Here is a 23,603-nt window from a genome sequence, read left to right on the forward strand (position 1 = left end):
AGTTGTTTCTTTTATTTCAAAAACTTCCAGCAATTAATTACTTCTGGAGAATTAAAGATATAATCCTCTACCAATGTACTGACAGATATTTTTGGTTGTACTGTATTGGTATCTGATGCCCTTTTTGATGGTATATGTTTTTAAGCCTTACCCAATTTAAAGCTCTTCCTATTGGAACTTTGTACTTCCTTCTGTTCTCTCCCTTTGAGGGGATAATAAACTATGGCTTGCCCAGCTGAGTAGCATAAATGAAACTTGGAAATACCTTTCCTTGGGGTTATACTCAATCCTGAGGTTGATCCCTGTCCATGAGAGCCCTACATGCTCATGTCTAAATTTAGGTAGGTCAAGAGTCCTCAGTTTCCCCTTTCCCTTCCTGCACCGGCCCAGGGTGGTGAGACAAGTGCCCTCCTGGCACAGGACAAAAATATTACCCTTCTGTATCCTCTCTTTATCCTTACACCAAGTTGCATTGTCCCTTTTGTCCTCTTAAACCTTTTATATGGTGATTTTGACAGGCCAAAAGTAGCTTAATCTTTAATGATTATTGTGTACCAGCAATGCACTCAGGCAAAAGCAGTGCTTTCTCAAAAGAGTCATCAATCTAGAGAAATCATTTTGACAATTGAGTTCAAGTATAACAGCCAAAAGGCAGAGGCCTAACCTTTTAGAAGTGCCAATTTTAACAAAAACACAACACAGCTGAGATGTGTTTCATAAGAGCATATTCAAGTACTCACAAAATAGAAAAGACAACTAACGATGAATAACAGAAAGGAGAAACAGATGTATGTGATGAGAGAGGGAATGAGAACAGGAGGAAAATCAAATATAACAGCTATACAATCAAAATCAGGAGGACTAGGAAAGAAAGATATAAGATGAATTAAATATTCTTATTAGAACTTCTTCCCATATTTTCAGGCAGAGACTGACATTACAACAAAATGAATATAGCTGTACAAGTTTGTCATTTACTTAGAGAGGCTCCTTGTCAAAAAGCTTTGCCATAGCTAATCTTTTCTTCTGGAAGCTCTTTGAATAACAGATTCAGGATATAGAGCAGATATTCAGGCATAACTGAATTATATCTAAACACAAAAGTAGTGTTCTTACAGCATAATGACACAAATAAAACAATAATTCTACAGAAAGCTAACATGATTTTTGAAGAAGAAAAAACCCCCACAAAACTATAGTTGAAAACTTACACTGTTCCTCTTGTCTAAATTATAGTAACAACATTCAGGGTAAGTCTCAGGAGTCTGAGGGCACTAAGAGGCCTTAATTGCCATGACCCTTCTGACTGGATGGATTTGGACACATTGTTTTAGCTTTGCCTCCAGCCCTTGATCTGTCCCTGCTCCATTTTTCACCTGTCAGGACTCTCTGAATGGTCCTTGGACTTGGGGCATTGCTGGGGCTCTCAATGCACCCAATTTCCAGCACTTCTGCCTCACCAGGCTCAGCCCCTGAGAGAGGGTGCAGGTGGGTGAGGGCACTGCCCACACTGGGGTCTCTCCCAGCTGCCCTGCCCCTGAGGGGGCACTGAACTCACAGTGCCACCATAACACACAGCTGTGAAAACCACCAGCACTGTCATACCTGTCCCCAGACACCTCTAACCTTTCCCCTTGAGTATCTGACTGATTGTCCACACAAAGCTCTGAGCCCCCTCTCAGCCTTTCCCTTGGAGGCTGTGCCAGGAGGGGCTGGGTGTGCCCCAGCCTGCCCGTGCTGCCCAGCAGGTGTGCCCCAGCCTGCCCGTGCTGCCCAGCATAGCTCATCCTTTCATTCAAACATGGGCAGCCCAATCATGGTGTAGATTTATGCACAAACTTTAAGCCAGTAACACAGCATTTCCCTTCTGGGAGAATGACATTTCATACCAATATCATGGAAAGACATGTGGCACTTTTAAAAATCTCAGAGATTTTTAGCGTTTTATTCTTTCTACTGAAAGATAAAAAACCAAACAGAGCCCCACTCCATCAAGGATGAGTTTCCATTTAGAATAGAATTATGATTCTGAACTCCCTAAGCCATCAGGAAGATGTATTTTTCCTTATCTAACCAGTGGGTCCCAATGTATTTAGCTACATAATCTCTTTGGAGACTCGTTCTAAGTATGCTGGCCTCACACACACAAAACAATGACCTGCTGCAAGACAGGATGGGACTTGAATTTGCACAAGCGACTCCCTTGTTATCACACACAGCAGCCATTCAACATCAAAGGCACCTTCACTTAGGATTCAACAAACATTTATCTTGAAGAAGAAACTGTATGAGTACGTTAATGAGACGTATTAAATATGCTCAACAGCTAAAATGGCAGTGAAACTCTCCAGAACTTCAGAACTTTGTTCATTATTATCAAAAGCACATAAGCACCACTTGACAAACTTTTATCTGAGCATGGTGGGGAGGTGTCACAATGTAATTCTTTTTTGAGCCAAAACATTACTCTAATTTAATCAGACAAAAAAAAGACCTACTTATCATTTGACTCACTGTCTTTCATAAACAATTTTACTTTCTTACCTTTTCCCTTTGTTCACTTAATTACTAGATTGTTTTAAGAATGTATGAAGATCAAAAGCTGATTTTACAGCACTTTGAGGTGTGAAAAATCAAAGACAGTCATAAACAAAAGATGATTAAAAAATAGCTTTTTGCCCTCCAAAAATAAAAATTTTATTTTTAGAAATTTTTTCCCCTGTTTAAAATAAAAATATTCTTTTTAAATGGTGCAAACTACAAATTGTGTTGGATTCTTCAAAGCTATCACACCCACCTGACCTAAACACAGCAGAGGCAGGCACAGAACAGGTACAATATGAAGCCACCATGCACATTTAACTGTATTTTGGCACCTGAGTATTTCAACTTTTTCCAACTGTTACAAGGCTTATATGCAATTTACTGATGGAGCATGACACTATCTAGATCAGAACAAATCAAATCATTTTAAAGGGCAAAGTTTTAACCCCACCAAATCAATAGGAAATCCAATAATAGCTTCCATAGGATTTCCCTTCTGGCAATTTTATCTGTTTAAAATTTTAGCCTGCCTCCTAGGACATGTAGGAAAAGCCTCCAATGTAGGAGGAGTTATGCCTGCATAGCCCTCATTTGCTTATTATGCATTAGTGCCATGATATTACAGTAAACCAGAGAAAGGACACACTTTCTCCTCGTGATGTTACACTACTCCATCCCACAAGGCAGTAACTAATACTCTATTCAGAAGACTCTTTAACTGCATTTCCAAAAATCTTCATGGTATCTGATTTTTTTTTCTGACAGTAATGTAAGGGCACCACTGAGTAGGTAAAGCTTGCTCTTGACATCGGCTCCAGGGAAAAACATTGTTCTGAGTAAATTAGGCAAGAGTTTTTACACAAAAACAAATGTGTGATCCAAGTCAATGTTTTGCATGTGAAATGCAAAAACGCCAGTTGATTTCCTACAAATACCACTAATAGGTTTTTGACAGAGTCCAGTGGCAAGCAGCTTCTTCAGCTGGCACAGAGCAGCCCAGTAAAGGCTGCTTTTGGAATGGGCTGCATCTGGAAATGGGAACAGAGGGCCAAGTCCCATTGAGGGACGAAGCCTAAAAGAAGCTGAACCTCTGATCAGAGAAACATTCTGTAAATGCTTCCACTGCCTTCCCACCTGGAGGACACAGAGCCAAACAGCATGAAAGTTCTGTGTGCCAGCTGGTTGCCTGAGGCCTCCCCCCATGATGGAGAGAGAAACAAAGCCAGTGTCTGTAGGCAGATACAGCCTGCAGCTCATGTTGGTAAGAGGCAAACAGGAAAAGAATTAAAAACAAACTCAGACAGGTCTTCCCTTCTCTTGGAGTCAGAAGTCTCATAAACTATGAACATCTGTACTAGAATTCTGTAGCAGTGAACAGTAAATGGGCATTTACAGAGCTTAAGAACTGGGATGCAATGATAAGTGAATACAATGCCACAAACTGGTAGCAGAAATAGCATCCTGCAAAATATATGGATTAGAGAAAGATCTTTCAAAGATAGCAGAAACTTTTCAAAATTATGATGTCAGTCTGACTTGAGTGGGATGCAAGCAAAATAGAGGGCTATAAACTCTCTTTTGTAAGTCTGAGCTACGAATGAGAATTTTATATGGGTTGAAAGGGAATTTTTGACTGTATCAACTAGTAGGAAAATCTATTTACTGCTGAGGTGATAGACTATACTTTTTCATATCCTATTTTGCTTGCAATCCAGCTAAACTGCCTTATTTCTTTATGTTACAAATATACATTTACTTGCTTCTTCCACCAAAAAAAAGGTTTAATCTAAAAGACGATGCTTACCTTCCTCTAAAAGTGAGATTTTTGCACTATAGAGAAATAACTTTGTCAAAAAAACATGTTTGGTAATAGTTTTTATACCATAGTATTATCTCCAATTAATAACAGTCTTGTAAGTAGATGTACAAAAACCAAAATAGAAAGCAAATTGTAGGTGTTTTGTTCATTTGTTATTTGGATACATTTCAATTGATAAGACAATTTAAAGCAATTGAATAAAGCTATAATTTAGCTTTTGTGTCACACTGTGCTTGATCCTAATTTTTTACTAAAAGCATATTCAAATACTGATGATATCTAAACCACCACATTTCCAGAACACAAGTGTTCTAAATTAACACAATACTAATTTTAATTAGAATTTGCATCTGAGACAATGTTTGCTCAAATTGTATGATATTATGCAATTTCGACGAATGATTCATGAAAGCCAAAGGTTATATGTAGATTAGTAATTATGCAAAGGAAAAAAACATGTTTGAATTATGTTAGCTGCATGCCAGAGAACAATAAGCCATTCTGAAAGTAGTGAAAATATAATGTATTCTCCATGGGTAGCATAGATAAATCATCTGTCATAGGACAGAGTAAAGCAAGAAGAATTACCCACAAAGATGCAGCACTCTACCTCTTATAACAATTCTGTACGTGTTCTAAACAGTGTTGTTGCAAAAATGTGTGTTTTAAAATACTGGTGAGACCAGTTCATTTAAAGGAGAATCAGAATAATTACAATAATATGCATTACAGGAAAAGAAAACCAAACCAAAAACCAAAACATGCAAAAACCCCAAACCACCCCAAGCAAGACACAAAACTTGCTCAATTTCTGATCTGTGTGTGGTTTTCAGTTTCAGGTCCAGAACAAATAATCCAGCCCAAATCATAAAATCAAAAATACATATAGTAGTTAAAGCAAAAAAGTCACAGAGTGGCTCAATCAGTCACTTGGATGGGCATCACAGATACGAACTTAAGTGGCATAGAAGGTAAGGGGCTAGTTTTCACCCTAATTTTCTAGTATCTGAGAATTTGTAAGTTTTAATCATGGTACACGACATCAATAACATCAAAGGCAGCATTTATGCATATAAGAAAGAGGAAAGCTGCTACTTAAAAGCCTTTTTAATGCAAAAAACCAGCTGAACTTCTGGATAATTACTTTCATTTATTGCCATTTGGGACATAGTTTTGTAATGAAAGTATAAATTTCAAATGAATGTAGATTTTAAAACAGCCCTTAATGAGGAAGTGCAGGTAGTATTACAGCACTGCTACAGATAGATGCTGCTGTAATGTCATATCATCTAGCAGTAGTCAGCCTAAGACAAGGTCTGGATGTTCCATCCCTGGAAGAGCTCAAGGCCAGGTTGGATGGGACTTTGAGCCGCCAGGTCCAGTGGAAGGTGTCCCTGGCCATGGCAGCAGGAGTGGAACTAGAGGATCCTTAAAGATCCCTTCCACCCCAAACCATTCTGTGAAAAATCAAAATGCTACTGGTACGTACACAATACTCTCTCTGACTTCAATATCAAGTGGGGTTTTTAGACACAAGATCATATGGTTCAAAGAGATCAACAGAGACTGTCAGGGTCTGTTGACAATCCACCACCCCATACAGATATGTCCATGTCCACTTCTGTCCTGTATTTGCCCACCCCACTCCTAAAGGGTTTCAGTGACAATGTATCTGGAATTTCTAAGATAATCTACTGAACTATATTACTACTGATCACCACACTTTATTATTTTTCATTGTATCATTTAAATGTTCTTTGCTGTGACACAGGCACTTCCATTGTCTATGACAGACACAGATAAATGCATTATTCCATCCCCTACCTTCAAAGCTGTTCTCACACCTCTCCAGGATCTTTTACACTATGCAACTATAAACAGACATACTTACAATTTCTCTCCTCTGAGCATTTCCAAATTTCCATATTTGAACTGAGTGTCTAAACTGGCCACAATACTCCAGTTAAGGCCATACTCAGTAGAGCACAAGAATTAAATGTCTTAGAGTTACTACTTCCACCTATGCAAGTCAATAATACATATTTTTTGTAACTAGACTGCTATTGTTTCAGCTTACGTATCTCTCTGAGGCATCAATGAGTTCTGAAGAATTCAGCCTAGTCAGTCTTTTCCTTGTGCTGTTTCTGTGAAGATGTTTATTTCCATCAGATAAAAACTTGTTTTCACCAGTACAGAGAGTACCTCCAATTTCTAAGGGTTCACTTGAAGCCAAACCCCTCTTTCAACACACTTGGAACCCACCTCCTGGTAAGCAAACGTAGCAGATGTGATCTCCAATTGCATAACTTGGGTCATTAGTAGAAACACTGTTGAGTTCTAGAGCTTGGCCAATGCTTTGAAGCTCACCTGTGGCTAATGCAGATAACTGCAGTCCACACATAATTAGTGCCTCATTTCCCTGATCATGAACACCTGATTATGGAGTCTTGACCAGTGCTGCACCTACTCCACAGCTGTGTAGTCACAACAATTCTTCCTAGCCTTTCCCTCAATTCAAAAGGACTTTTATCCTACCTCAGAAATAAAGCACATTCTTTTCATGTGATTTGGTTCAGTAAAAAAATCATCTAGACTTTTAATTTTATTTTTACAGGTGCTTACAAACAGCTTAGTTTCTATTGACTGATGTTTCTGGGAACTTTCTGACTGTAATTCACTGGCTCCTCCTTTCCTCCCTTTCTCCTGAAAGGATTTATGTTCATTGTTTTCTGTGAGTTTACAGCACACTGGATGTTCTAATCAGAGGGGAAACTTGGACATTTCATGCATGGTTGATTTAGTCATCAACAACATCAACAATGTGGACCTGCTTTCCATGTGAATGGGGAAGTGAACGAGTTCAGGAATAACACTAATAGACACTGATAAGGTATGAAGTCAAAATGTGTGTGTTTGATAATTGCATGTGGGTCACATTTCCATGGGTATGGTGTTTTTGTAACATGCACGTTCCCACTATTCTGGAAATATTATTCCTTAACTTATTGAAGGCATAAATTACTATGGTAGCCAAGAGTGGTGTAGAATCAGTACATCATTAACACACTCAGAAAGCATAAAACCCTAAGGAATGGGTGATTGGTTTTAATTAAGCCAAAAATGAAATACATATGAGGTCTTTCATACTTTCATATTTTATTTTAGCAAATACTGAAATATGTCTGAAATACAACACATTAAAAGAACGAACTGTATTTCACAACACGTTTGTATCTCTGCACCCAGAATTAAGAGAACAACCCAGTGTCCATGTCACTCATTTTTCCTGCCTAAATGGACAGAAGCCTACAGAACTGCCTAGAGAAAAAGAGCATTATTGGGGAATAAAGCAGAGCAGACATCAGAATAGGCTTCCCCAATCAACAGCAGCAGCATCTTTAATGAAAAGCATATAAAGACAACCTGTACAACTGATTTTGTTCTGCAGATGGGGCACTGATGGCCCAGGCAGTGAAGCAATTTGCAAAATCCCCTGTAACACCAGGGAGCACATGAGTGTCTTCCAATCCCAGCCTGCTCCTGATTAATATTCTATTCCCTGCCTGCCTTAGCACTTCTGACCATGACTGCACAAATATCAAAGACTAAGGAACCACAGCTATTTAGATATGGTAAGTATAATTAACTGTGATTTTCAAAATATATGTGAAGCACCAAAACCCCAAAAAGCTCAAGCTCCAGGACCCATTGTGGGTTTATTTTTGTTAATTGCATGGGGGTCATTTGACTGCCAGAGCAGTCTAGGCTGATTTACTGATGTCACAATTTAACTGCCACTGCACTCAAGCCAATAAATCCCAGGGATCAAATGATATTGTTTTCCAGAAATTATTTATATAAAAAATGAGCAGCATGGATAAAAATAATGGTCTGTTCAAATATTCATATTCCCTATGGTACTATTGCTACTATACAACTGTACTGAAATAACATTACATTAATTTTAATTAAATTTTGCATTTCAAAGAATTTTTTCCACCCATAATATGTTTTTATGCAACTTCTGTCAATACTTGAAGATAAAAGGAAAGCCAAAGGTTATATGTTAATTATTAATTATCTGTTGAAAATTAATGTAATGAGCTTAGTTTATATCAGGTCACACTAACTCAACTATTGTTTGTGAACTGCTGGAGCAATAAAAAACATAGCTCCAGGAAGGATAACCACTGCATCATTATATCCTTGAGAAAGAATATCTACTCTACCTTTTTGTAGACTGTCATGCAACAATGTTTTCTTTTAAAGTTATTTTTGGTTGCTTTTATTTTTGTTGGCTTTTTTTTCCAGCGTACGGTTCCACTGTGACTTTACGCTGGCAGGTTCCCCAAGACATAAACATACCTATGCAACATTTGTCACCATCAACCTACTGCTACCTCCTTCTATGCAGAGAACTGGGAGAAGCCCAGAAGGTGCCCAGATGAACTGCACAGTGAACGTTTGCTCAGAGGGATGACCTCAAGGAATGTTTGGAAGTGCAAATATCTACAGAAAGTGGAGAAGTTCCCCACAGTTTGTTGATAGCAACAACACTGACATTCAAGGCACTGAACACATTCTGCTGAGAGTAAACCAATTAATACTACAGGCACTGAAAAACCAAGTTGGTGAAGATGTGCAATTCCAGTTGCATCGGTCATTGCTTTTGCTTTGCAGATTATTAAAGCTCTGGCTTTAGCAGGGAGTCATCCACATATAATAAACTTCAGTGTCTTGAAATTTTTTTTTACAAGAATAATTGTGTATATTATCAAGGCTCATTTTAAGAGACAAAAAGGTCTATGTGCTTATTTTAGAAGGTAGGTACTATCCATACAGGGCAAAGAGAAATGAAAACACTTTGGAATAGATTCAGGTATGACATTAATCCCTCCTTACTGCTACTCAGTGGCATACATGGAGAAATGTTGGATGTTCATTGAAGCAGTAGCAAATGTTCCACAGCTTACAAGAAACCAAAATTATTGTTTGCATGATTTAATGTAATTTTTAGAATGCATGATTAGCATTCAAATGTAAATAAACAGAACTTTAAGTAGAAAGGAGAAACAGAATAATAGAGAGGAACTATAGATGTCTTCCAGGCTTGGACTTTGAGTTATTTCCCTACTCTTTGGAGGAAGGACAATTTAGACTTAATTTCCTTTATGCTCCCCCTGTTGCAAGTGATGCATCTGGGCCAAAGTTGTCTACGCAGTGCAATTAAAATTACTCCAAACTCTGAGAAAACTATGCAGTATCTACAGATACTATTTGCAATTTTCTCTCAAACAGCTCTTTCTGTAAGTTATCAAACCTTTTCACTCTTTCTACATATAGCAGAGTTCTTGTAACATTTTTGTTGTTTGCATCTAAATCCACTCCTTTCTTCCAGGGCTTTGAGGAAAGGGAGATTTTTTTGTGTTTTAATAGAGGAGAAAAATTTGACACTACACTGCAAACACAGAGGGAATAGAAAGGTAAAGAACAGTACCACTTTGGGCCAATATTCAACATCTGCTCCTTTGTCTTTGTTAAGAGACAAAAATGAATCATCTATTTTGGTGCAATCCTCTTTATTTACAAAGAGTACATTCACCATCCTCATTTCCTTAACACTGTGGAAACAAATCCAAATGACTTTTTTCTTAGAAATTCAAAAGAAGTTATGTGGCTTGTTCCCAGGGCCTGAGGAAGGATTGCCTTTCTCATTGGCTGCTGCTTTTTGCTGACAGGTGGTTTGCTAAAGTTCCCCTAATGCTCTTACATTTACACCCAGTCCCATGGAGAGCTCACACCATGTAGCTCAAAGCACCCTCAGGCTCTGCCAAGTAGCCACTTGCCTCGGGCAGTCTTTCATTTGGGTCAGGTCTCTCTTTCTCTTAAATAACCTTATTTTTTGCCTTCCTGTTAGCTTTAAAACTTAACCCTGTAGAGTTGCAAGAGTTAATCAGATAGTAGGAATTAATACAGTCCATTATAATATTAGTATTATTTCCAGAAGAATTTTATATTAATATTTAGAAAGCTCAAGTTTGATAATAAATTCTACTGAAAAAAATACCACTATTAATTTTAAAATACTGTTATCAGCAGTAATAACTGCACCCAGGTTTCCTTCTATGCATATCCCAGGAATCGCATATAATGAAACTAATTTGTTTAGATTATTGCCTTTTGGGAATCTTCGGGCTAACTATGCAAATGTAAGAAGGAATTTTGGTTATTGTGTTAAGGAAAGCGAATGATTTTCTTCTCCTGGTCATAAGTAGATATAATTAAAACACCTACTCAGTTTCTTTTCTGTAATTTATTTTTTTAATAAAGAGAAGTAGCGCACAAATTTCATTTTAAAATTTGTTGTCACCTGTTATCTTCTTTACCTTCTGAATTTTCATGGAATGTAGAGACCGAGAGATTTGTTAGCAAGGTTTCAAATAGCTCGTGCTAGCTAAAGCTGGGTGCCTTATATGCACACACACTGATTCCAGTGTCTTTTATGTGTACTTGCTTCCAAAAACATGTTCACATAACTTAAGAAAAAAAGTATTAGAAGGGTTAGAGGTAGAAACAAATGTTCATAGTTCAGATGTGCATCCTTGAATGACTGATTTGGCTTTATTTGTTTCTATTCCAAATCTGATCACTAGAAAAGGTAAAGTCAAAAGCCAGCTCTCTACTTCCAACTAACAGAATAATTTTCAGCATTCAAAAAATATCCTGCTGATTATCCCGTTAAAGAATATTGTAGAACAATATATAAGAAAATTATATACCTATATGTGTTCTAAAGAAGGACACCTTCAAGAGACAAGATAAAGTACAGTGTAAGATAATGTTCTTCAATTCTTCCTTGGACAGGATGATTTTAAGGTGACTGTTAAACCTGTGGAAGGAAGGTCTGCAAAGGAAACCAGGTCACAAATTCATCCCATGCTCCAAGATTTCCATTGTCTACCTGTAGGGTTTTCAAAGGAATGTTCTCACTTGCTGTGGCATTTGGCCTCTACTTTCTCTCCCTGCCCAGTGATTTTCTCAATGTAGTACACCCTGCTTTAACACTATTCCAACATATCTGTGCCCCCATAGCCCTGCAATCCCCCAACAGGACACAGAGCTTTAGAACTGGTGTAACTTGGTTTAACTCTATTTAGTCAGGTCATGGTGAATTCCTACTCCAGATGACTTCCTGGGATGAATTCCTGTGATAGGAGACACTCATCCATAATGGTGATGGGCTCTTCAATCTCATGCCCCCATTCTTATCATAACTGTTCATGTTATCTTCTGAGCACCATGAGATGTTTTGAGATATCTGCTGTAGATCAGCTTTCTTTAACTCACCTCCCAAAATAAATTTTTCAAATATAATATTGAGTCTGTCACTGACAGCATTTAATAATTCTCTTTACAGAGAACAAGCATGATGTGAGCAGGGGTAATACAGGAATTAATCTGATGCTTACTTTTATGAAGTGACACTATTATAAGTACAACTTCAATTTTACAAAATTAAAGCAAGGACTAACTCTCAGTACAGGAGATTTGACTCACTGGGTTATTTATATCATTAACAACAATCATCCCCCCTCCAAGTATCAAAGGGAACACTGAAAATTGGGTGGCATAAATTGTCATTTGGAGATGTCTTTTATACTGACTGCAGAGGGAATCCTGAGATGAGATCTAGTGCCAGCTAACTGGGCCTATTGCTTGAAGGGTTCATTCAGAGAGAATCCTAAATTTTAGTGTTGGAGAGAATTCAGAAAATATCAGCCTAAAATAAAGGCCCCAGTTATCCTCAGTAAAACTGGATCCACAGTTGAAATAAGCAGTTGTAGCCCTATTGATTTCAGAAGAGCTTGAGCAATATAACAACTCGAGATTCTGGTCCTATGAATAGCTCCTTGACTTCAGTAGGATTACTCACACAGCCTATGAGTAAGTACATACAGATGTTTAAGATATTTGCTAAGCAACAGACAAGAGGATACCAAAAAAGAAAAATGATCTGTGAGGTTAACAACTTTTAAATGTAAAGTATATAATTCTACACGCCTACACACATGAATAACATCACACATTGGGGTACTTTAATTATGCTTATTAATATTTCTTGCTTTTCTTACATCTGCTGTTGTTGGTTCCTTGCTCACATTAAAACATATTCCTTTTGCTCCTTTGGTTGTTGTTCAAGAACACACCATATTCTGTGTGTATTAATATTGCTAAAGTAAATGTGTTGCTTTCCATAAACAATATTATATACACCAAAAGCCATTATTGCCTCTTCTAAAAGGAATACTTTAAAATATTGTCCTTCAAATAGAAAGCCAAAAAGCTCTAGTTGAAATGCACATATTGTCTACATTCATTAGTGCTATCGACATAACCAAACCTTCTTGTTCTATTGGGGTTACCATAGAAATGAGCCTAAAGCCATTACATGAATTGTTACTGCTATTAAAAAGTAGTCTGCTTCAGCCTCATTTGTGTATTTTTAAAAATCTTGGAACATTTAGGAGAATAAAACTACCTTGATATCAAAATTAAGTCTACAAAAGTGTTGGGTTTTGTTTGGTTGGTTTTTTTAAACAAACATAAGCTTAATTAATAAAGTGAAGCAATAAGTTGCATGGCACCCACACTCTACAAAGAAAGCATTTTCTAAAATTCCATGTTTTTATGTTTCAATGTGCTGTTCTTTCAGACATGCAAATGGTGCACAGCTGACTGTATAATGAAATGCTATATATAAATATGAACATTCCAATAAGGGAATGATATTAACCTTTAAAGTTAGGCAAGCACTTTACACACACAATACCATGCTTTCAAACATTTTTACCTAAATGTGCAATCATGCATTACTTCCTCATTGCTCAAGAGACTTCTAGTCTACTACATGAAGAAATAAGAATCTAAGTCATCTTTTTAAGGCATGTAATCTTTTTCTAGTATGTATAAGAATGTGTAAAAAAGCAATTTCAATTACAAAAAAAAAAAAAGTAACACTGTGTTTGAACTAATTGACTGATCCTATATAAAAAATATGTATTTCAGACGACACATAAGGAAAACATTTTTCCAGTGGCAGTGGTAGAAGACTGGAACAGGTTGTCCAGAGACGTGGTGGATGCCCCATCCCTGGGAACATTCAAGATCAGGTTGGACAGGGTTCTGAGCAACCTGGTCTGGTTGAAGTTGCTCATTGCAGGAGGATTGGACTAGATGACCTTTAAAAATCCTTTCAACTCAAGCAATTCCATGACTCTATATATGGACGCTCAACACATTGGCACATGTGTGTGTTTTGTGTGTCTGTGCAGAGGGAAGAAGGTTATATCTCTATGTGCATCAGTGATTGCTTTGGGATAAAAGGTAACAACTCTTTAAAACATTTGGCTGAAAGAATAGCAAGAAGAGTATCTGAGCAGCAACTGTTTTACCACATGAAAGACAAATTACTCAAATCCCTGCCCTAGAAGCTGTGTGGTTTACAATCCCATCCATAGGAGTTTGTTGGTGACTTCAGTGCAATCTTCTCAGCAAAAAGAAAAGCTCAACACACTATTAAAAAAGAAATCATTTGGATGCAAATTTTATCTGCAGCATAGTATCTTTCAATCAGAAGAAGTTCATGAGACAAAACCTTTTTGCCACTACAAATCTGGCAGGCAAACTATCAAGCTTTTCAGTAAAATGATCTATGAACAGATTCTCTTGCACCCATTCTCAGTAGAAGATTGAATGAATACTTTAGATATGAACCATGCAGGGAAAACAAATAATATTCTCTTCAATTTTCTTATTTGGCAAATCTGGGTGATATATCTTTTCCTACATAAAGAAGGAAAACAGAGTCAGCCTGAAGCTTCATGGATGGGCTCTTGGCTGAATTCAGGGTATAAAATCCAAGAGGCCTAACAAATCATTTGGGAGAAAATGACAGCTCTCAGTTTTTCATCCAGTGAACTAACAAGTCAAATTTTACCGAGAGAGGTACTAGGAGAAAGATTTGTGAGTCTTTGGAGGAAAAAGAAGGATGGGAGATTAAAACCTAGAGTCTTCTAACACAGTGTAGGACTCTTCTAAAAAATGCTTTGCTATTCTTAAACTTTGCGATATTTAGGAACTCCTTTAGCTTATTTGACAAGCAAATATATCTTGCCCTTTTTCTACTCCTGCATGAATTTCCATGTTTGCCTGTAAATGTTATCCTGCTCTGTTAGGAATGTTCCAAAATCATCCTGTTTCATTTCTGTTTTGTTTGGTTATTTTTCTCCAGAAAGATACTGCCATCAAAGTTATGCTTTGGAAATCATCCCATCACATTCTGTATTATTCCCTTCAAGGATGAAACTCTCTCAGAAGAGTCTTAAAAACCCTTTTTAAAATGTCACAGATCCATGGGAGGGATGGGTGGGGGAAGGTGTCAAGAGATGCCAGGCAGGAGGCTGTTCATGTTCTCCTGCTCAAAGTTTCATTGATCTTTTTGGAACTGTAAAATAAAATAGATACTTTCCATTTTCCTTCAATGCAGAAGGTGAATAACTTTGATGGTGTAAGGTGAGACAGAGTCTATCTGCTGTCTCTCACTATTTCAGAAGGCAGGAGAGAAGAAGAGTTTATCCAGGGGTTAAAGTATAAATATAGTCGTTCAAAAAGCCTTAGATAAATTATACTTTAAGATGTGGCAAGGTAGGTAAGAAAAAAAATTAGAAACAAAATTTTGTTATGAGTAAAAAAAAAAAAATACCAAAACTCAAGAACTAGACTTAGGAAAAATTATTTCAACAAAATAAATTGAAAGACCAATAGATATGAGGAAAAGTGTTGACAAACGTTAGTTAAAGTACTTTGGAAGATACTATTTATATACTTATTTTCTTATGTATATATATATGTAATACTTTCTTCTATATACATATAATAGAGCCTAAATTATATTGCTCAGTAAGATTTGGCAGTGCTTTGCAAATATTTGTTGAATGAGCAGTGAATTTGGAAAAAAATTGGAGAGAAAATTTCTAAATTACTGGGAATATTGAGACATTCCCACTCCACAACACAAACAACTTGCTCTTGCTTTGTACTGGATTGGGGCCACGCTGCATTCAGAGTGGAATCAATAATGTTCCATTTAGCCAAGCATTAGTCAGAGGGCAAAACAGCACAAGGGTTGGGATTTTCAGCTACACAAAGGATTCTACAAATCTTCCAAAAATTATTGGCTTACCTTAACAGCCTGATAAAACTCATTACTAAAAGATGACAAGAAGGGGATAGTAATGTTCCTCCTTATTTAGGGGAAAACAGGCTGGGAGGAGCAATAAACAGATGCAGAGCTACTAACAGCATCCTTGTCTGTATTTGTGTTCTTGTTATATTTCACTTTTTACTGTAGTTTGTGCCCATATTGAAGGCAACATCTAAAGGGGTCAGATATTCTTGTCTTTCAAGAATGATGAAAGAGATGAAAACTCATCTGCCAAGTGGTGGGCTTTAAAAGTAGATACTTCAGAAATCTTTGCAACAGTAGAATGTCTCTCCTTGTGTGTTATTGGTACAATTTATCTGTATCATTTAATTGAAAACCTTATAAATTTGCTACATATAAAAATAAGTTTTCTGAGCTACATTAAAGGAAAGTATTTTGTGGAATATTACCAGAAATTTCTACTTGATGTGTACTGCAGCTGATGAGCAACACCAGAAGGATAAAGGAGATTTTCTTAAACATTTACAATTCATAATGCTCCTACACTCTAGTTATGAGAGAAAATGAAGTTTCTGGAGTTATACTGAAGGAAAGCCAAGGATCAGAACCAAGCAGGAACTTCCAAGAGTTTTAATTCCATTGCCAAGTATCTCTTTCTGTTTTGCTCTTCTGAAGAAGCTCATTCATGTTAATGTTGCATTTATCAGCCAACTTATATGAACCTGCATACAGTCCTATAATGATAATAGGAAAGTAAATTTTGGAAAATATAATGAAATTCTTATATGAAAATGTGCTCTTTATCAGAAGATGCCTAGAGATCACATTAAAAATACTGTATCCAAAAACTCTAGCAGAGCAACCACAGAAAACAGACTAGACCTGCCCTAGACCTGTAAATGGGTACATTTGTATTTGTTCTTAAGTGTATCAAGAAAACAACCTCATTAACATGAGAGATTAAATCAACAAATTACTACATTCCATCACAATGCCACTTTGGACAGAACTACTGAGTTAAGTATTGAGATGAATTATATACTAATAAGTTGAATAGAATACTGTAGTTTAAAGTAACTTTCATCTATATTTTGCAAGTAATAACAAATAGATGAGCATTTGCCCTTTGAGGTTGAAAATGCTTAACAATATTCATAGGAATGAAAAAAAATACCAAAAGGATATAGGTACCAGTAATACACATTTTTCTTTGTAACAACAGTTCAAGCCAAATCTTGGCAATAGTACACTATAATTTCAGTGAAGGAAAATTATAAGTGCTAGTTACCTGGCACTTTTAAAGCATATATAAATTCACTGTAGATCTACAGTAGTAAAAAAGGTTATTCAAACATTCATAGTAAGAAAAAAATAATTAAGTAGATGAAAGCTAATCTAAAAAAAAAAAATCAAGTTTACAGTTCATTGAGCAAGTGCTTCTTCCAAAAATCATCAACTAGAAGCTTCAAGGGGAGGGGGAAAAAATCACTGTCTAAAAATTATAGATACTATTTTTGAGAACAAAATGAAATCAACTGTTAGTATACAATCATGCTTTAACCCTTGCTCAGCCTTGAAGTGGCCAGGCTGGGTAATCCTTGTAGGGCCCTTTCAACTGAAATATTCTAGTCTAGTCTGGTCTGGTCTGTTCTGTTTTAAATATCCTAAATGTGCCACTATAAAGAAAATTAGCCTTCTGCAGCCTAGTGCTGCAATTTATTTAGTTTTTGACAGATGAAGGAAATATTCTTCTTCAGTATAAAAAGTCAAGGGTATAAAAGGGATATTTAAATTGCACAACCAGGAGAAGGTGGAGGTGTGATTGTTGATAAAAGCTCTCAATTAATTCTGAAAGATAAAGCTACTACAATAAAGTTACTGATACCTCTCTCCGTCGAGAAGCCCAACAGGTTTGTTTGATTTTCCAAACGACTGCAGCTACCAGCAGTAAGGACAAGAAACAGCTGCAATTACAAAAGAAAAACAGTAATTGTAACATAGTGGTGTAAAAAAGCTTATGTTCTTATGGTATCAGAAGTGACAAAAAGACATTTAAGCATGGAAAAAAAAACCCCAAACCACAAAAATAGAGGAAAACTAAACTCTACCAGGATAACAAACAAGTCAACCACCCACATTCCAAGTCAAAAGCAAGTGCACACCTCTAATGCTACAGTTGTCCCCTGGAAATGCTCTTATTGTGTTCATGAGCATGGGATAGGCTCCATTACAATGTCCATGTGGTTACAATTAATACAACCCTTTATGGAACTATGCTAGATATCCACAGCTTTTTTTTCATGCCAAAAACCTTCAAAATGTATTTTTTAATATGAGAAGTACCAAGAGTTCCTAAAGTAGTATAGTTCAGAGGAGCACTGTGCATAAGTGCAAAATAACACCAATGCCTCCCTTTCTCCAGTCTCCTCTGAAAGCAAAGACAAATTGACTGTGAATTTATATTTGGTGTCCAGGGAAAAGCAGAACAAAAACCCCACTGACCCCTATAATAAATAATTTTGCAGCAACATCTCTTAAGCTTTTTAAATCAAGTGCTATTTCCATATACTGTTTCCCAGAAATGTTTTAATAGAAAAGTTGTAGAAAGTTGTACTATGTACTGCACTGTCTGGCCAGCAACTGGAACAGGTGCTTAGGGGCAACATCAGCATCCTGACATGTGCCATAAATTAGGATTTTGGGCATGAAGTAAGGGGAGGTCACTTCACCTGACTGTCCTCCTCCCCTACAGTCCTTCTCAAACCCACCAAACCAGGGAAACCACAGCAACTCTGTATGGAGTTATGAACTCAGTGCTCCTGCAATTTGGAAAAGGTCAATACATTCAAGACAGCTGGACACAAGAAACAAAATGTTCCTTGCACTGTGTGACTGCTTCATTATGACCAGGAACTGAATCTCCACCCTTAGAAAATTCTGTCCTACACATTTATTAATTTCTTGCAGTTCTCTTAAGTTAGTAAAATAAAAAATATTCAGTTTGGGCTGAAAGAGTTCAGACAAATTGATTCTGTGCTTTGTGCATCAATGGAGCTGGGTCACACACTGTATTTTCTTGTCATCAGTCAAAACATCAATTAGTTTAGATGCAAAGTCAAAATCAGAAATGAGTGTCTCAAAAACACACCCATAAAATCCTATAAATCATTGGAAGTTACAGCATTGACAATGTGACTTTTGTATAATCTCTTCTTGGCAAGTAAATATTTTACTTTCTTCTACAGGTCAGTTGGGGATTTTTTAAATATACATAGTAAGAAGGGGAAAAAATCAAAGTTCATATTAATGAAGAGAAAAAAGACATGGAAAATAGATTTTGTCAAACTAACCTGGGTCCAGGCTGTGGTGAGATAACAGCTTTGGTTTATTTAGGGCAATAAAAATTAAAGCTGACTGCAAAGGATCTCACAATATCCAGTGACTTGACAATAAAATAAGAGAATGAAATTCAGCGCCAATGAACTGAAGGCAATGTGCAAAAGAAGAAAAAAAATCAACAACTAGCTACAAATACACAATGATAGGTTCTAAATTAGCAATTACCACTCAAGAAAATAGTCTTGAAGTCATTGCAGATAGTTCTTAGAACATATCAACTGAATGTTTAGTGGCAGTCAAAACAGAAAATAGGATGTTAAAAGAGATTAGAAAAGGGATAAAGAACAAACCAGAAAGCTTTGTGATGCCAGTGCATAAATCTGTATCTCGAAGCAACCATTGCCTCATCTCAAAAAACACTAAGCTGAACTTAAAAGGTATAAAGGAATCCAGTCAGCTTGGCTAGGGGGAAGAAATGGCAATGGAAATAAGGTCTTTTCAGCTTTGAAACAATGAGCTGAAGTGAGCCATGATAAAGACATTGACAACACAAGTGAAAAATGGAACAGCAGGAGTGGTGTCTCCAATCTCCCAGTACACGTCTTGGCTTCTTGTGACACAGACATAAAAACAAGAAAGTGCAGTGCAAAATAAATGAATTTAAAATTGGTTAAAATAGAAATTGTCAGAAGTAGACCAAAATAAGAAGAGGAAATTTCTAGATGGGTTTTCAAGGTTCCCAGAATATCAGACCCACCCAGTTTTGATAGGAGAAATATATAATAACTGAGAGGTCTATGCATGACACAAGGACTGAAAAGAAAATGGTTAGTAATGGTTCATGGCACAGGTTGTACAATGGTCTAATTTTTTTATACACAATCACTGCTAAGTTATATTTATGATGAAAAGAAATCCGGGCCCCATTTACATTGCAAATGATTTATTTTCCCTTTAGAATTAAGCAATTCCCAAGACAATTTAGAGACCAGTGTGAATGACCAACTCCATATGAATTACTGCTTGAATCTGAAACAACATGGGTTAAAACAACCTTAAATACTCAAGTGCACCGTAATACACAGCACTTGGGAGATGAATTTATCACTCTGTGAAGTACTGTCAGAACAGATACTATCAGACTTGTTTTTAAAGTTCTGGAGTTTGCATTTTTTAAAGGAGATTGGAAAACACAGAGAGAATAGAGAGAAGAATCACAAAAATATTCGAATGTTGAAGGAAGTCTTTTACTGACAGTGACTTAACAACTTAATAATTTCACTTTTCAAGCAGATCAAGTGATGAATTTCCTCCAGTATGTATGAGTTTCTATGGGGAGAAAATACAAAGAGTCTCCTTTAGCCAGTACGTAATCACATGTTAAGAAACAATGTCAAGAAGCAGAGAGATTTCAACTAAACTCAGACATTATCATCATTTATTTTCTGTATCATAAAAAAGTATAAATATATACTGAAAAAAGAGGAGATTAAGGAGATTGGACTATGCTGCAATGACTAGATGATTTAAGATACAGAAAATGGATGGATGGTAAACAGGGAGTAGAAAATTTAAATGTGTTAATCCACGTGGTCATAGATTGCATCCATTTCTGAGTCTCCAGTGGAGACTCTGAATGATATCCAAATAAACAGATGTATAGATAGGTGCTTTGCAATGCAGATGGTTTATGAAATGCTGACTCAGAGTACAGAGTGACTTTCGGCACTTAATCTGCCCAATTAGAGAACTGTCATACTAAGACACACCTAAATGACAGTAGCCCAAGCACCATCAGGATTTTGTAGTCTTTAGAACAAAAAAAATGAACAACCAGAAGGCAATGACAGCTTTGCACATTCCCCCTTCAAACCATGGGGAACAAAATTGAATGAAACACTAAAAAAATGTGCCTGAAAATGAGAAATTCCTCCCCAGTGGCCTGTGTTACAGCCTGAGTGAAAGCTATCATCTTAGTATTAATGTGGAGACAATAAAGAATTAGAGAAGAGGAGAACTGAAGAGGAAGATGCCTTGAGGATAATTTATGTCCAATACAGCAGAGGAAGGTCTGCAAGAGAACAACAGAGCCTGGCAGTGAGGTCTAAAGTAGGCAGATGTTGTTCCCAGAATGGCTCTGGGTATTACAAAAAGAGAAATACTGATTTAATAGAACACCAAAAAGAAAACTGCAAGGGATAATTACTGCCTGCATAACTATCTTTGCAAAGGACAGAGTAAATTCTTAACTTACAGAGGTCACATTTAGGCGTATCTCATGCTGTTCACAGACCTGGCTGAGGAGAGGACATTATTTTATCAGAGAGAGGAGTTTCTGAGTGTGCATTTAGGAAGCAAACTGGAAACTGTAAAGGGAATTAGTGGACGTGCTGCTGCTTGGTATGTGCAAATTGAAATAAAATCTGCAGACCTTTAAAGAAACTCAAGTTACAGGGATAAATAGAGGGGGAAATGTGTGAAATGTAATGGTCAGCATGTTTAGACTAGATGAATTAATGACACATTTGTGCCTTAAGCTCTATGAATGCACTATAAATACACTATAAAATTCCTTATTTTCATTACATATTAATGCCTAAAATTGACTTATTTTATCGAAATAGCAATTGTATTAAAGTAAAATAATTTACTTATTTTTGCAGTGATGTAAAGGGAACTATTTCAAGAACCAAAAATAAATACTTTAGAGACAAATATTGTAAGTGGAAGGTAAACAGGGCAAAAGAAAATGTGCCATCCTTTGTTACTTCTTTTCTCATTCTCTTATTAACACATTAAAATGCAAAAAAAAAAAAATAAAAAAAAAGGAAAAAGAAAAAAGTATGTGTATAATAATTGCACTCCAGACCCAAATGGACTTTTAGTCCATGGAGCTAAACCAGAGCTAATGTCAGGTCCTCAACAGATGATCTGTTTGTCTACATTGCTCACCAACAGGGACATAAGCACCCAAAATTACTTTCAGAAAAGTTATTTAGGTGCACAACGGACTCATTTACTGCCCACATGTGAATATTTACATGTATTTTAAAAGCTCCATGTCTTTTTATGAAGACAGGAGTTGGGCCATCAATGCAACTATTCCTTAATGACTTGAATCTCACTGTGCTCAGTGAGACAACAGTTAAATATCCCTCTGGATCCACAAAGCTCTTGCCCACTGATCTCACTTTCTTTCACCAGAGCACAAAAAGGTACTGTTCCCTAATCAGCAATCTAAACAGTGACCCTACACTGCATTAAAGTTTTTCCTTCATCCTAACTATGGTACTTTTAAACATGAACAACACTTAATTCTATTCCGTAAAACCAACTGCTGAAAAACATCTTTTTGAGGTAGATACAAGCAAAGAAAACAAGCCTCATACCTAAGTTAATGTTTTTAAATTAATACTGACAGTTTCCTAACAGATCACATTAACTGTTTTTCTAAGAACTGCTCTTCTGACACATTATTTACTATCTTTTTATTGGCAAATAGAGCACATTTTAATTGATATGTTATAAAGCAAGCACAGTTCTAAAATAAAAATAATTGAACAATTATTTTTCTAACACCATAACTTCAAATAGCAATTATTGTCACAGCAATTGATTTCTCTCATTGTATTTGACAGGAACATTGTGTTTATGATTATGATGTTCTGGGTTCAGCCACCCTTGTGTTAACCACTATACACATGACAAGCAGCTCCAAAGATTTCAACAGAATTATCTGAAGCACAAAGCACTGTAAACATAATATTAGGAGTCTGATATGTATGACAGCAGTGTATACTTTTAATGATTAATTAAATTTCTCTGAATCTCAAAGTTTTATAAACATCGTTATAAGTAGGACAATTTCAGTGTTTAGCAACTCTGAGCAGTTCTGGGAATTAAGTGCTACAATTACGAATTAAAATGTGTAAAGACTTAGAGAAAAGTAGTCTTGGCAGCACAGGAGTAGGATGTGCATCTTGCAGTTGCTGGAATGCAGTGAGTGGGGTCAGGGCAATAAAAGTTGGCTGGAGAGCCAGGATGTGTCAGGCAGCAGTGCTGAATTCCTGCTCTAAGGGCGCTCTGCTGGCACAGCCGGGGAAGGCACGGCCGGGGAAGGCACTGCCCACTGTGCCAGCAGCACCAGCCTGGGGATCCAGGAATGTCCTGCTCTCATCCTGGCTAGCCAAGAGAAACACTGCATGGAGCATCAGCAGCTCCATGCTCTGGCTCCCACACTCTATTTGCTGGAATTATCAGATAATAGCTGCAACCTTTCCCTCTTCAGCTACAAACACTTCATCGTTGCACATCCTTAAATCTGGCAGGCTTTGTCCATCAGCCTAGATCTGTGTTCCATTCCAAGGCAGATTTTCCCTGCCTCTGTTCTTTTAACAAAGCAACAACTCCCAGGTTCCAACTTTTCCTCTGCAGTTTCTCTATGAATTAAGGAATCCAAGGGAAATTTAATTCAAATGTGAACCTTACAATCCAAAATCCATACAAAGGTTTCAAACACTCAGTTCTTGCTTTCCAGAGGGAAAGAAATACCTGAATATGAAGTAAAGGTTATCTACAATGATATTTAAAACTTTAAGGATTACCCAAAATAATTTAAATGCAAATTTGTATTTATTTATTTGTGTCTCAAATGGAATTCACACAAATTAAGCAACA

General features: G+C 36.7%; 1 protein-coding gene across 4 annotated transcripts in view; it reads right to left on the reverse strand.

The window, feature by feature from the left end:
- Window positions 1-23,603, reverse strand: part of ATRNL1 (attractin like 1) — a 469,005-nt gene that overhangs the window by 203,179 nt on the left and 242,223 nt on the right. For all 4 annotated transcript variants that reach the window (XM_071563466.1, XM_071563465.1, XM_071563470.1 and 1 more), the window contains exon 26: window positions 17,473-17,551. In XM_071563466.1, coding sequence (XP_071419567.1) covers window positions 17,473-17,551 — 79 coding nt within the window. The remainder of the gene's footprint in view (window positions 1-17,472; window positions 17,552-23,603) is intronic.

Source organism: Pithys albifrons, chromosome 9 (assembly GCF_047495875.1).
Source record: "Pithys albifrons albifrons isolate INPA30051 chromosome 9, PitAlb_v1, whole genome shotgun sequence".
Lineage (NCBI taxonomy): Eukaryota > Metazoa > Chordata > Aves > Passeriformes > Thamnophilidae > Pithys > Pithys albifrons.